The 15,336-nt window shown below is 42.8% G+C and overlaps 1 protein-coding gene across 1 annotated transcript in view; it reads right to left on the bottom strand.

Annotated features, from left to right (window-relative positions):
• Positions 1-1,607: 1,607 nt before the first annotated feature.
• T265_05100 (hypothetical protein) overlaps positions 1,608-15,336 on the bottom strand; it is a gene marked incomplete at both ends in the record, with an annotated part of 28,897 nt that continues 15,168 nt past the window's right edge. Inside the window, one exon of the mRNA XM_009170017.1 lies at positions 1,608-1,824. Within this exon, the coding sequence (XP_009168281.1) occupies positions 1,608-1,824 (217 nt within the window). The remainder of the gene's footprint in view (positions 1,825-15,336) is intronic.

Raw genomic sequence — 15,336 nt, 5'->3', positions numbered from 1 at the left:
TCTGTATATCCATTCAATTTGACTACTAGTTGGGTTGAGCACAAATGACCATGTTAATCTACTTCGTATGAGTGTATAGCTATGATCGTACCTCAAGTTGTCAAAACGGATTATCCTCTCCACCTCCGCTACTTGGCCTGAAGGCTAGGTTAATGCGCGAAAAAAAGCGTGCAACCTGTGCATGAAATGTAACCAGTCTGGTGAAGGTGAGAGGATAGGCAGAAGCGAGGGAGGGCTAGTTCATGGTGGAAGGAGCAACGTTAACTGGAAAGCCTTATTAAGTAGCTATTTGATGCTACAGTATTTGGGGATCGATGCGGTTGATCCTGGATGTTTGTTTTACGAAAGTAATACTACAGAGAAAACAGGTTTTCCCAGAGCGAGTCGAAAGGATAACTTGACGAGGCTGCCCCCAAAGATGAGCGAAATGACGGGGAAGAAAAACTGAGAGCTGAGCTTTTTCGGCGAATTTGTTGGTGCACGCGGGGCGTCCTGGGCGAAATGCGGACGAGAGTGCCATTCACAAAAAATGGAATTTTCAAATGACATTTTCGAATTGCTTTGGTACATTTTTGATAATCTTCAGGAGAGCGGGTCAAAAAATGTCAGAATGCTGCAAAAATAGAGCGGATAAAGGGTGACCGGGCAACGACAAATTCACCCGAAAGATGAGCCGGATGGGTAGCTTTGTCGGGCTGATGGATAGATATTGAGATCTATTAGGAGAAGATCACTTATTCGTTTCAAGTTATGGATTACGTAGAGTCAAGATGACGTTGATAAATTGGACTGAAGTCGACAGATTTGTGAAAAGTCGTGTGCACGGTTAATTAGTGATTCAAGGAAGCCATTACCTTGAGAGCATTAGAAACAGTTATTAATTGTCTTGTTTGGAGTTCGCTGGCCAATATGTGATATTCTGAGTCAGCAGCAAATAGAAGGGATTGAATCCTTGCGGAAGAATATTTTGAGGGGTGGTAATGCGAGTAATGCGTCGAGCGGCGTCACTGATTCATCTCAGAGGGCTGAGATTGAAGAGAGAACCACCCATTCTTACTCCTGAGGATATTGATTGAAGCAGTCAGCCGGTATAAAAGATGGGCAGTGGTGTCCAGGATTCTTTGATAGCTTGCAATAAGGTCGTGTGGTGTGTTGTCCAAACCCCAAAAAAACAAGGAAATGCGGGCCATCTAGAGTTGAAGTTTGGTGAGGTGTTGAGGTCGGAGAAGGATATGCTCGCACACGTGTGGACGAGTTCGGTCAAACCGGACTTGACCCAATGGAGCAATTTATGCGATATTGTAATATTCTGGGGAGTTTTCTTGCGAACTTTTCTCGCTATTCGCAAAGAGACAGAGAAGGCACCGATGAGCTGATAGTTAGTAAGGGCTTATGCCTTTGCGTCACCGATCGGCTAAAAAAAATTAGTACCCACAGGAAAACAGCAAGCAAATTTAAACGGATCGAGAACCCGCATAGCATTTATGCTTCTGAATAGAGTCAAAACCTAAAAAGGATAGTTTTTCGGGTGCCAGCTGATTGCTGGGGCATTGTGTCAATATGAGCGCCGTTGTAAACAGCATACAGAAGCGTAGAGCATTAAAGGCTTATATAGGACCAAATTCTGCACCAACAAGGGGCAGTTGGTGGCAATAGGAATTGTCCTCCGGAGCCGGAGCTAAAATCGGTTGGCACATAAGTTGGCACAATGAGGCGTAATCCGTATATCCGATATTATAAACTCGTTCGAAATTCGGCAGCGAGATAACGCAGATTCCGCCATCTGGAGGCGCTCCACGGAGCAAGGTAGCCTCCGTTGGCAGACTGAAGGCCGTGAAAAATTGGGTTCAAACGGCTGTGGTGGTTGCAAAACTATTGTAATTATGTTGCCAGCGCTGCGTAAAGAACTAGGATGCCCAAGGAGCACATGTGTCCCACTTGAATTCCGTATTTAGTGACGGCCCCTATAACGCATGTGAAAGAGCTGGTCGTCAGCCAAATTGCTTGGGAATTTCAACGCCAGAGGCCGCGATAGAGACTGAGTGATTTCCGGACCCTGGGCGTAGGCCGTCAGATGAGGTTGGTGGAATGTGATAATTCGTTTTTTAAGGCTGACTGATGTACTTACAGCTGAGTTATAGTTGGTTTGGGGGGAGACAAGAGGGAGTACAAGCAGTCTCATGTTTTCCATTGCCCGTTATGCCGTACGCAAAGAATCAGACGACCGTGATGGTGTTACCGCACCGCTACCGTGTGACCTGAAAATTACTCTTCTGTGTATTGCATGACTGTGTTCAAGCCGTGATGCTGCCAGGACTTCAGAGCTGAATATGGGAGAAATACCAAATATCTTAATCCGGAAGCTTTCTGAGATGTAGCAACGTAATACTGCTGAAGAAATAAAACTTCCCCCAGGAAGTACACGCATAAAGATGCTTGGTCACCAGTCTGAAGGGCAAGCAGGATGCTTGTTCTGATTAAACCGATCTGGTTGAAAAAATTGCAAATTCACCAATTACTTTCTTCAGTATAACCCATAAAGTTGATGAGCATTTCTAACCGTCGTCTCATAGGATGTTTCGGTTTCTCAGGGATGTGCACGCACTGGTAGCTAGCATCTTCCCCAATTCTGTGCTTGTAACCTAAAAGTATACCTTTATTTATTGATCTTGACGGAGAGAGCGCAACCTGACGACAACTTCAGTGAGCCTATTATCTAAGGCGTGATGATTTGACGAATCCTGACTCATGCCTTTAGCGAAGTGGACTTTTATTGACAACAAAGCCCGTCCGGTGTCTAGCCTTTACCCTTGTTTCATGTCCTCGCGTTTACTTGTAGCACAATATAAAAGTCCGCATTCTTGGTTCCGTGAACTTTAGATGCAGAATCCCCTATCCAGCAGAAAATGCCCCACCGGAAGTATCGGGAGCTTCACTTATTGCTTGCATCGTACCATTTTTGTTCCTGGAGTCACTCCATGAATTTCGGAAATCTGGAATCCAGGTCCTTCGAGATAGTTTTAGCTGCTGGCCAACAAATAGTAACGATGTTTGTCCTGAAGTGTGAGCACCTGTTTGGATTAAAAGTGTGTCAGACCTTTCCGTCAACTAGTACAAATCCTCTTGCCAACTGCCCAAAACATGTTAAGATTAGATAATTTGCCGAATCCCCAAGATGTCCGTGAAGACTATAACCTGTTTCACATGCATTTTTGGGAGAGTGGCTAACCGGTTGTTTGAGTAGGTTAGTATGATGATTACGGTACAAGGTTCTGTTGAGGTATTCGGCCAACCGGTTTCTAAACCCAAGAATTTTATTCAGTAGTGGGCAATTAGTCCTCTCGTGAACCAGCTCAGTTATGGAGGCTTGAAGCCGAAACATTCTAGTTATACCTGGTGCACTCAGTCAGATCAGTTGTTCGTGAACTTTCTCACCATAAATCCAGTTAATAGGCTGATGATCACATGAAAGTTTCAAAGGACAGTTCGACTATTATTTCCTCCGAAGCCTCAGATAAACTGTGACTCCTGAGTGACGGATCGAAAGATTAGACAGTTGGGACAGCCAGCGCACGCACGCGACGGTAAAAAAGCATCGAAATTTTATCCCTGATTGCATTGACATCGTATCGACATTTGGGATGCATTCTCAAATAAGTAAAAAGGGCTGAAATTCCCGTGCGCCCACCTCCAATCCTTGTATCCCCCACAGGCGCCTAGCCGGTCATACTAAACATCTGTTCATAGATGTGCCAAGAAGACCGTTCTTCCACCGGCATTAGAGAAACGTTCTCCCTATCCTGCCATTCAATACGGGCAATTAGCCCTTCCACCGTCGTCAACGTTTGATGCAAGAGAAGATGTGAGAGTTGTCCCCACATAATCCATCTGATAGTCGGGCCAAGTTATTTATCATCTTTCAGTGATCTTCTAACTACCCTGACCCACTTCACGCTAGCGTTTGCCATACATTACTCGTAAGTTTTCGGTCCCGTAGTACACTTTGTTTCATTAGTTGGTTAATGTAAACTCATTCAGACTAAAGCCAGCTGTGATTTTCACCACAGCTGCCCCATAGAATATGCATTTGCTCGTCGAATTCAGGTTCCATATTATTTGGAGTTACCCTTATCAAGATAGGATGAGTTGCTTTGCCTTCTTAGTGTGCTTTTCTGTAGTGTCGCGTAAGTTAGCCTGCATGGAACGTGTGCTGGAGTCGTCGGGTTCAACTAAACCATCATAGCCACACTGGGTTGGTAGTAAGCTGCTCCTCACCCAGTCATCATCCCGGAGAGTAGTCAATCACCGTAACGGTAAAATGGCCTACAGCTGTCCTGCAATATGTGGTCACTGGATCTTAGTATGTGAAGGCAGATTTGTTTCAGGACGACAGTCTCAGCATCTACACAGTCACACGAATATAAACAAACAAGGTATCTGAAAAGTCACACTGTTGAGATAAATTTGGCATGAATGTGAAGATAACAGTATAACATACCACAATCCATAACTTGATTCTACACAGTCACACGAATATATGAAAACAAGGTATCTGAAAAGTCACACTGTTGAGATAAATTTGGCATGAATGTGAAGATAACAGTATAACATACCACAATCCATACTCAACTTGATTCACTCGCTCAGCTACTAGAATACTGTCAGTAGTTTATAACTAGCTCATTTGACACTCCCATTTCAGAACTGCCTCAGAACGTGAGGACTCTCCTTTTCTCGACACAGTTAGCTACGCATTACACGAAAACGACAAAGTGCCTGGTTGATTTCGGAATCACCACAATGTATCAGAACCACATTTACATCTAGGGATATCGCAAAACGCAACGGCTAATCTAGTCGTAAAGCCCGGCTAATTGCCGTTCCCGACCATGAAGCAAGCACCGAAAATCTCATGTAAAATATCACTTCACTTACGGGAATTCTTAAATTTTACAGAAAAGCAAATCCACAACCCCTGAGTAGAAAAAAACAAATTCTTCAGTTAAGATGGGTTCCATTCAAGAATGTCATTCTGGGTATTGAGAAAATGACGAAACTGCACAAATGAACACAATCAGTCTTCTCAGCGGTCGGCTAAGCGAAGAATGGGTGAAAATGAAATGCGCACTGAAGCTGGCTATTTAGGAAAACCCCATATAAACGATAATGTAAGACATTTTTGGGATTCCTAATGATGCTAATCTAATCAGAGGCTGTTTGTGATGCTCCGTGGTTTTCGTGAGATTTTTCGTGTGCGTCTTTAGGCCAACCAAACGCACTGGGGTAAGTGTGCACATTCGCACAAAAGTTCGGAATAAACGAAAGTACGGAATAAACGATGGGAAAAGTGAACGAAATCCTCTGGTAATAAAGGTGTTTTATGGTCACAAGGGGTTAAACCATGCATAATTAACAGCACGATACATCCATTTTCACCTAATTAACTACAATCATCTATTAAGGTATTTTTATTAAGTAACCAGCTGGTTAAGCCTTTCTAGGAGAACAACGCGTTTGATTCAGGATTCACTTAACAACATGAAGTCTTGCAAGACCAGAAGGGGGTAAAAAGATCGCGGTACGGGAGACGGGCGTGTACTCCTACTCTATTGAATGCAATCTTTAGACAAAAATCAGCCCACCGTGGATGCAGCTGTCGAGGTACAGTGTCCACTACACACATCACTCGAGAAGATACCCTACGAAAACCAAGCAACAAACATGTTCGGACACACGGGGTGGAGAAAGATCTTTTGTTTTCAAGACAGCTAATACATTATACTCAATCCAGTCTCAGCGAAGAGAAAATGTGACACGAACTGCCAAGGTCAGTGATAGTGACGAGTTTACCAGACAGTGTGCAACTAAACTGTGGTTTGCTTCCCCAACTTGAATAGCTGCATCTTTCATATGTAGCCTTGGTAAGAAAATAAAAATTCGGAAAATAGGTTGGGATATAGGATAAATGCATGCTGTCTTTTTGGTTTCCACCAGTTCCCTTGGAAGCACGTGAACGTATCGTGGAGAATCATTTCCGGCGATTTAGACAAATCGGTATTATGAGGTTAATTCGCCGAAATGAGGGACTGTTTATAGTTTGCCATGATTTAATCAACACACACGATACCCGAATCAGTACACAGGTAGCCAGGGACCCGCAACTGTGGTGAATGCTATTTTAACTCAACTCTGAACGATTCTGCTTTTCGCAAGTTATTTCCGACTTTTGGGTGGACTGTCCTTGACACTGGTAGCTACAAATGTTGTCGCTGGTAGTTCCAGGACGGCCACCATGTGTTTCTCGCCTGTCGCATCTTCTGTCTCCGAAATCCACCGACTTATGTCTCCGCTGCTTTCACCATCAATTTCAAGGCTTCGGGAAGCTATATTTTCACTACCAGTTTTCTATGTTTCGGGCGACTTCTAAAATGCGCAAACTTTGGTAATGAAATCGATCACATAGTCAAAACACAACCGCAACTTTTGACAAGTACACTCATTCTCATATCAATTTGATTTTTATTTGAATCTTCCGTTTATGATGTTCTCCAACCGAATGTGTTGCACAAAGGCCACCTCATGTTTCATTGGTACGATTCAAGGCTTCGGGAAGCTATATTTTCACTACCAGTTTTCTATGTTTCGGGCGACTTCTAAAATGCGCAAACTTTGGTAATGAAATCGATCACATAGTCAAAACACAACCGCAACTTTTGACAAGTACACTCATTCTCATATCAATTTGATTTTTATTTGAATCTTCCGTTTATGATGTTCTCCAACCGAATGTGTTGCACAAAGGCCACCTCATGTTTCAGTTGGTACGATGGGATGTCGCAGTATAATTTGATATGGAGATGAGTATTATGTCAAAATCTATCCACTTTGGGTTCAAGTAGAACCTATCTTTGACGGAAACTCGGGGACTGCACCTACCTGATAAGCTCAAAGAAGGACGAAACCAGTCGTGGGCCGCCGAAAAGCTTTCAGTAACCTTGTGAGTAATAACTACGACTTGTGGAATTGCTGTATCCCACACAAAAATCACCTACGTTAGCTAAGAAACTCTCCATAGCATATATTATAGTCAAGAAATTTGCTTTGGCAAGTAGAATGTGACCTAAGTAACGCAATACGGTCACACGATTGTGGCAGTAGTAAACTGCTATTTTCACATTTCAAGATCATCTTTCTCCCTGTCAATATTGGTCACTCTATTGTACAAATTTGGTTGTAATGAAAACAACAACAAGCCCCCACTTTTTGGGCTTGACGAGATTTTGAGCCTTTTGTTGAGTGACTCTTGTTGTGACTGAATGTTTAGTAACATTTGCTGACACCAATTCCCAATGGTAACAAAAATTTTAGCTGCAAACACGGGAACATTCACATCAGTGATTTAATATTGCGATTACAGGGAGTTTGGGATACCAGGGTAGTAGAACCTTTTCTTGTTTTGGTCGTTTAACGAAATATGAACCTGCGAAATTTCCTCTTGTGAATTGTGAGCCAAGATTGCTTTGGATGGTTCACCTTGTGACACAATATCTGACTTACGTTGATAGTTTGCCGTGCTCATTGGAGACTGCTCAGGACCTTTAATCGCTACAGGATCAGACAGATGAATTATTCTGCAGTTTGACTGATGTTCTGTCCATTTTTCACAGCTTACATATACATATTTTCACCAAATTCTTCGCTGAACAATTCCGTTTGGGCGATTTTGCTGCTTCGCAATTTGCATTATAGCTATTCTGGTTTGTTCAACGGACAGTCCATCTGCAATTTTACTTCAGTGGAGAACCGCTTCTGAAAGAAAACAGCAGTTTCAATCGAACCGGTAACTTCGTCTAAAACGTTTCTTCTGGTCATTATAACAATACGTTGGTGTCACCAGAATAGTTGGTGTTTGAGCCTCAGTGTTCTGCTAACTGTTGTTTTGGCTTTGTATAATGGCTGAATCTGAATTTTATTGGAGTGCTTCCAGCAGTGAAATGCATGGGAACCGTCGCCACCAAGCACTGTTAATGAGATGTGGAATGAGATGCGAAAATCCCACTAGAACTGAATGTTCGCTTAAATAAGGACATCATCTGCCAGGTTGGCCGTGCAAGGACATCTTTAGTCTTGTGACCGGGTCTAAAGAAGATACTGGAACATATGTCGAAAACTCCAATTCATTTCAGGCTAAAAGGCACAGTCTGCTATGTTACTGATAAGGCATTAGTTGTTTATCTCAAAATGGAAGACGTGTAGTGGTTAACGGCCCTAAGGAGTCTCTATTGAACAGAACAAATTAACAACAACAAATGTAACAAAGTCAAAAGGAGAAAAATCGAGGTAAATCTTGACTCACAGTTCACAGTAGGAGATTCCGTAGTTCCGTATTCCATTGAACCACCACATCAAGAGAAGTTCCACCTTCCAGGTATTCCAAATCTCCGGTGGTCGCAATATTAATCCACAGATGTGAATAGATTAGTCCAGCTCTTGTAGCTAAAATTTTTGTTCACGTTCAGAGTTAGTTTAGAGAGTTAGTAGCAGCCAATTATAGCCAACCGGAAGTCACAACAACAGTCATTCAGCAAAAGTTTCAAACTCACATTGAACCCATGAAGCGGGCGGTTGCGGTTGTATTTCAGTAAAACAAATTTTTGTACAGCGATGTGACTGATATTGATAGGGAAAAGGACAATGATACTGAGCATGAAAAATGGCAGTTTACAAGTGCTACAGACGACATTCAACCTCAAAGCATTCATGAGGAAGCTCAAGCCTGGATCGTAGAGACCCTTGTCTTTAATGTTATACATTGGGATACAAGTGTCCAGCTTATAAGCAGCACCACGCATTCAGGATCTCCTGAGTGCTTCGCCCGCCTGCTTAACGACAATTACTCACACTGCGTTTGGAAAAAGTAAATCATGTATGCAAAGAACAGCGGGCAGCCGAAGTGGAACATCAACTACACCGGGTATCAGAACGTTTGAATTATCCAAGACATCTAAGACCTCGGAGCACGCTTATGTTCTCCGGGAGTTTTCCTAAACACACGCGAGAAAAATAGACAAGTTCGCCCATCAAACCATCCTATTTTTGCATAAGTAATGAACCAGAGCCATTCGAGGAGAGACAGATAGGGATGCGCATAGGTATTAGCCCTAATTGTCCATCACCCTGACAACCATATCCGAGAAACGACATCCCCCTTGTCACCTCGAGAATGCAATGTCAGACCTCTTCAATGCATCGGATGCGTATGCGAAAATACTCGATATCGGGCATTCGTTTTGTGCATGAATCCCCTCTAATTCCTGGCATCAGTTTTAATCTTGCCCATGAATGCATACTACCTGCATATCATCCAAAAATTACGAGCTATGGATGTTTAGGTTAACTGATCATTTTTCACAAATGTAACCTAGAGAGCACTTCGTGATTACTGACTGATATCTGGAACTACTGCGATTTTGTGGTGGGATTTCGTCCTCTCACGAGAGTAGTTTTCGCCCAGGCAAAGACTGGTTCAGTTAAGATATTAATAATTTACTGAATTTTGGTGCTGTCTGATATACTGTGAGAAATACTATTAAAGCTATCGTTTTTCTGGTTGGGTTTCATTACTTTAGTTACAGTTATCGTATTCAACAATCTTTCGGGTGGTTGTCCATTGACTTCTTGATCACTTGTGATTGGCTAATTAGAAGACTCAAAATATCACGTCGCTTGCCGACTAAGTAGGAAACGCTTCTAATTTCAGTTTCATCCCAAAGTAACAATGGAAACGTATCAGGATCTGCTGTGTCCTTACGGTTCATCAGTCGGACTTGCCTTTCTTGGATGATTTTAATTAAATAACGCAGCGATTCTGCCTCGAAATTCCACTATATCTATTCACAGTCGCCCACGCAACTGGTAACCTGTCAGCTGTCTCTTTCATATTGCTCGGCGTTTTAGTGAGGTTCTGTCCAAATGTGTTTATGGGGCAGCTTGCTTGAAATATCGCTTCTCTCTGCTGTACACAAAAGAAGGAACGACGATGATTGTTCAGGGCCGTGATGCAACTGAATTTTGCCGGCCGTCGAAATGAGAATATCAAACCATATGGTACTCCCATGATATGCTAACACAAAAAAGACGTCTGAACCGTTCACATCATACTACTTATCATGAATAAACATACCGTTCTCCATAGAGGAAAATGTTGGTAGCGTAGATGGTCACTGGTTTGTTCGCCGAGCTAGGCAATTCGGTCGTGCACAACCACCAATCCCTCGCTACGCACCACTACGCTACCTAACAACGCAATGATCGTGTCACCCCGATTGGTGATGAAACGTTTGCAGTCAAATTTCCCAGCTCAGCGAAGAAAAACAACGACTATACCGTTCTGCTGTATCTGGCTCCATTAGATATAACTATCTGCTAAATCAACACTGTGCTTCATGTGTAAGTTACCCCCGCTAACAGAAATCACTTGCTCCCCACTATCAACAGTTATCCAGAGCCTTTAGTGTATGTACCTAGGCACCTCGGTTGTAGCCCTTTAGTAATATACTCTTTTTCCCTTCCTTTCGTCCTTATTCTAAAGGTAGAGGTTTATCTAAATAAACTGCACGTCAGTACAAATTCATATTGGTGAAAATGATAATGACCGAGAGGATAAAGGTGATCCGAAGATGATGAGGGCAGTTAGCCAAAGTTGCTTTCCCACTTCGTTTCAAAAGATGAAGATATATGAATCTACCCGACCCTCAAGTGTAAACTATTGCGTCCGTCCGATATCCAAAATACTTGATGCCCAACTGATTGTGGTCCCAGCTTCGTTTCAAAAGATGAAGATATATGAATACACCCAAACCTCAAGTGTAAACTATTGCGTCCGTCTGATATCCAAAATACTTGGTGCCCAACTGATTGTGGCCCCAGAAAAATGCCACTTTTTTATCGAAGAGTTTGCGGCGAACTCCTGGTTTTATTGATACGACTTCAGGAGGGGAACTTCAGCATATACGGTTATCAAAAGTTTCAGGGAGGAAAATTTCGTCCCACACCATGCGTTGCTGATTCCCACCGTCAGGTATACTGAGGGTTCACACTTTCTTACTCATTTGGCTCAAATGTGCGTTGCTCAAACGAAATACTACATACGTTCAGGAAATCCGCATGCGTAACCTTGAATCCGCAAGCGTCACACACTGCCCGTGAAGGTCAGAAGCAATTACCAAAAAGGATCAATGAATTTGTCCTATTAACGTTTTTCGCTTCCTCATTACAGAATGCGCTTTTGTGGGATCAGAACTGACCACAAATCTGCTAGACAGTTGCGTCGACTGACGTGTTTTGAAAGCCCGCTAGTTCCAATTTGGATTGTAGAGTAGAAAACTGAGCACTAACCTGCGTCAAACTACTTATCGGAACATTTCCGAAGATTTGTGAAGTCCACACTGATAATGAATCCCCACGATTTAGAAAGGCAGTAGCATACTACCCGGTCTCCCAGCACAGGTTGACTTCAGTTGCGGGATGAAATAAATGGTGGAAGTAGATTGTATCCAATACACTTTGTTCATCAACCTGAAGTCCTAAAAGATATTTCGGTAGACGTCACAGGGTAAGCAATTCTGTCCAATCGCCACGTGCATAAGTTCAGTGAGAACCGTATAACCTGTCACTAAAGCTGCCTTAATGGATAAATTTGTTGGATAAATTTGCTTTGACCTTATCAATCAACTGTGATTAGCTGAGCGGCAGCTGCCCGAAGAGGCGGGCTATTTTCTGGACTGATGACAAAATAGCATAGGTTCAATTAGGTAAGTTATCTGGCGAACTGATTTACTTGCTACCAGAATGCGAAATTCATTGTCATGAGTCTAATGACGATGCTTCGGCGCAGTCCGTTCAGTTAATATAGTTGAAATTGTTCTAATAACTAAACGAAATCTGGCCACTGTGTTCGCTTGAAAAATTTACAATATTCACAAAACCGACCGGACGTAGCCAGTGCGGAACGAGGGGCTGGTACCTCTGTGCCAAATCACTGAAAATCGACACGGTGATTGGCACAGGTGGGAGTTATTTTTGTGCAGTACTTAAATACTTCCTAATTAATTCGATATCAGTGAGGAAATTGCTTACATATAGACTTTGGGTGTGCATCACAATCACATATGAATCTTTGCAAGGTTCACCACCACCAACTGCTTGTATAAAACATCATATAGAGTTGAATGATGCTAGAAACTGTCGATGAAATACCGCTGTTAGTATCTGCATTTTGTTTTCAGTTCACCGGAACACCTCAGTATGTTTGTGCTTCAGCTTATGAAAGGCTGCAATAGACTAATATCGACCACTTCCAATGGTTGTCCCATGAAAGATGATCGTGTAATCGGACGGTTCTAAGCAATAGCCAATCAAATTAAATGCATTAATTTGTGGCATGTATGTGAGTACCAGTCATTCGGGGCGTAGTCACTGTGATAACGGATACTTCATAATGTACACTTTTCATGGATTTCATAAGAGGGCCTCGGATGCATAACAGATAGACAAATTGAATTACGGATTATTCTCCTTGTCCCTTGGTGCTGGTGGTTTGCTGACGTTTGAATGTAACGCACAATCTCATTGTTCGGTGGAAAGACGTTTTTCTTGTGGTGACCAGTAACAGAAAGATTCGTCTAAAAGGGAAACCGCCGTAGTGATGGCTTTCATCGAAGCGAAGTTGCACAGGGTGAACGTTTTGATTTCAGCGGCGTGGCTTGAGTCCAGCAACAATAGAACTTGGCTGGATATTGGGGATGAAGGAACCATTCTTGGGTAACCGATGACTGATGTCGAAGAAGAGACGGCATAACAAAAATGCATTAGAAAAGGTTTCATACAGCTCACTAATAAAGAAAGAGAAAAGTGTTGTTATAATCAGTGAAGTTGTAATGAGATTAAATGATACGGGTAGCTGTGCTGTCTTGCTGGATCGCTCAAAAACTTTTGATGTTGAAAAACAAATATACACCGCCCAACCTCTGCATCGCATGGGTGGGATGGTTCATAACTGAAAGGTTTGTGAGAGTGTCCGTCCTGACGCACCAAGAGTTTACTAGAATTTAGGAGCCCACGGGCGATTGTAGCACTTGTAGACAATATCGCATTGGCGAGACAATCATCTGAAAGTTGCTGAGCCATCATGATAGTCTAGATTGGTTATCAGGTGGATGGCGAGTGGATAAGGTCAACTGGTCGATTCAGTCGATTCAGTTGCGTACACCGCACATCCATTGTACGTTTTAAAAAATATCTGGAATACAAGATACATTAAGATTTCGAACTCTCATCGTCATATTGGTAGGGGTAAAGAAAAGTGACGTTTGCAGGCATGATAGGCACATTTAGGTAAATTTCTGAAGAAAACAAAAGCAAATATGAAGCAACTCTTGTGGAAATAGCATGACTGTATGGAACGAAAACAAGCAGAATTATGGTGCTGGTGATCACCTCGTTGCAGAATCTTAGCCATGTGGTCTATTAGGATTTGGGATGTTCATGTTTTAGAAGTAATGCGCTACTCATAAGGTTACTGAAAACTCCTCGACAGCCCACGACCGGTTTCGCCCTTCTTGGGACTCATCAGATAGGCGCGGTCCCCAGTTTCCGCCAACCTATTGTTCCACTTGAAATAAAATTGCACGAAATTAGCGAAATATACTTATCTGCATACCAATTTGGTTTTGAAGGGGGACTCATCTCGAACCCAGCTGGTGTTTTATGCAATGTACCGCGATATCTCGAATATCTTGCCAGCTGAAATATGAGGCAGCCTGGTGCAGCACATTCAGTTGCTTAAGAACATCGTAAACGGAAGATTCCGCTGGGTTCCAGTTAAAACAAAATTGGTATGCAAATGGGTGTATTTCGCTAATGTTCATATTTGTTTTATTTCTACTCTGATGGGGTGTATGCTGTTCCCAAATCGTCAGGGTTTTTTGCAGCCCACAGAGCTATTGATCACTTGGAATTCCTTTCGTATTTTCGACTCGTATTCCAATTCCAGGAGATGAAGTTTTGCACCAGTGGTGGAATTTCGGCGTACAAATTACTGGTTATGGCAGATTCCCTATGGCGTTTTCGGAAACTTAGTCGCTGGGCCATGTTTAATCGAAATTTCATCCACAGGAAGTGGACCCTAATGAGGAGTAGGGCGGTATATTGGCGTTGCATACGAGCAGGAGAGTGAGCTTCAATCAACTGTTGCAAATTAGAGAGGCTTCACATAAAACCTGTGTGGGCTTGGGGAATGTGACGGGACCCTTGAGGACGAGTGAAACAAGCGTCACTTTGTCCAGAGTTTACAGTTTCATTCAACAGTTCCTGCTAGCATGCCTCAAAAACCAAAGTGAGAAAGACGTTTTTTTAGTCAGTCCGGGAATGCATTGGAAGAACAATAAATCATGTATGGCTAGAAAAATGGACTCCTCGAGATAACGTTGCATGAAAAGAAATGCAGACGTTTTTTGCACTCAAATCATACGAACTACCTCCTACAGAGGTTCTAACCAGGTTAACACGGAATTTCTCATGACTGTCTCGTCGCAGCTTTTCTTATGCGCAGCTCCATGTTTAAACCTTGAAAACTAGTCGATGCATACATTGAAAACAGGCAGTTTTTGTAGTCGCTCAATACCATTGTCTAATTTCCAATTATGAATTTAGTTTGACAAACTTTGTGCCAGCCTACTCAATAAACAACACCTTATAGTGGGGCGTCGGACTTCGGGAGTGCTGCCTTCCTAGCAAAATGAACACTTATGTTGAGGACTAAAATGCCAACGTTATGTTAACGTACCGAAACTTTTTCACGTGTTTCGTTTTCGGTTTGTGCACAGGGTTATAACAAGTGCTGCTACACCGGTCCCTCCTGCCAGCCTTACTAAAGTACACTCGCTTGACGAATATTCACCTGTCAAATCGTGGTGATTGTTGTCAGCGTGCCTCTCTTGGCATAGTATCCAAATCAGTGGTTGCGGGGCTTGTTTCACCATCGCGCAGCTCAAGAAACTGATGTAGCAGCGAAGGCTTCACTGATTCGACCACTTGCCCCAACAACAAAAAACGAAAGCAAACTTTGCCCTGGCCTCTCCACTATGTCTTGGATGGAGCCCCCATCTGGAATAGTAACTGAGGCCCCACAGTGACACCGTAAAGTAAAATAAGCGGCGCTTTGGTCACGTGAGGCCTCCGTATATGTATTGAGCGTGGCTGTTCACTTTACAATCAGCAAAATAACTTATTCGGACAGTTGTCTGCGCGTCACTGCAGAAGAGATTAGTGTAGGAT

Source organism: Opisthorchis viverrini (assembly GCF_000715545.1).
Source record: "Opisthorchis viverrini unplaced genomic scaffold opera_v5_92, whole genome shotgun sequence".
NCBI lineage: Eukaryota > Metazoa > Platyhelminthes > Trematoda > Opisthorchiida > Opisthorchiidae > Opisthorchis > Opisthorchis viverrini.
Note: the sequence above shows the minus strand (reverse complement) of the source record. Positions and strands in the feature narration are given on the sequence as shown.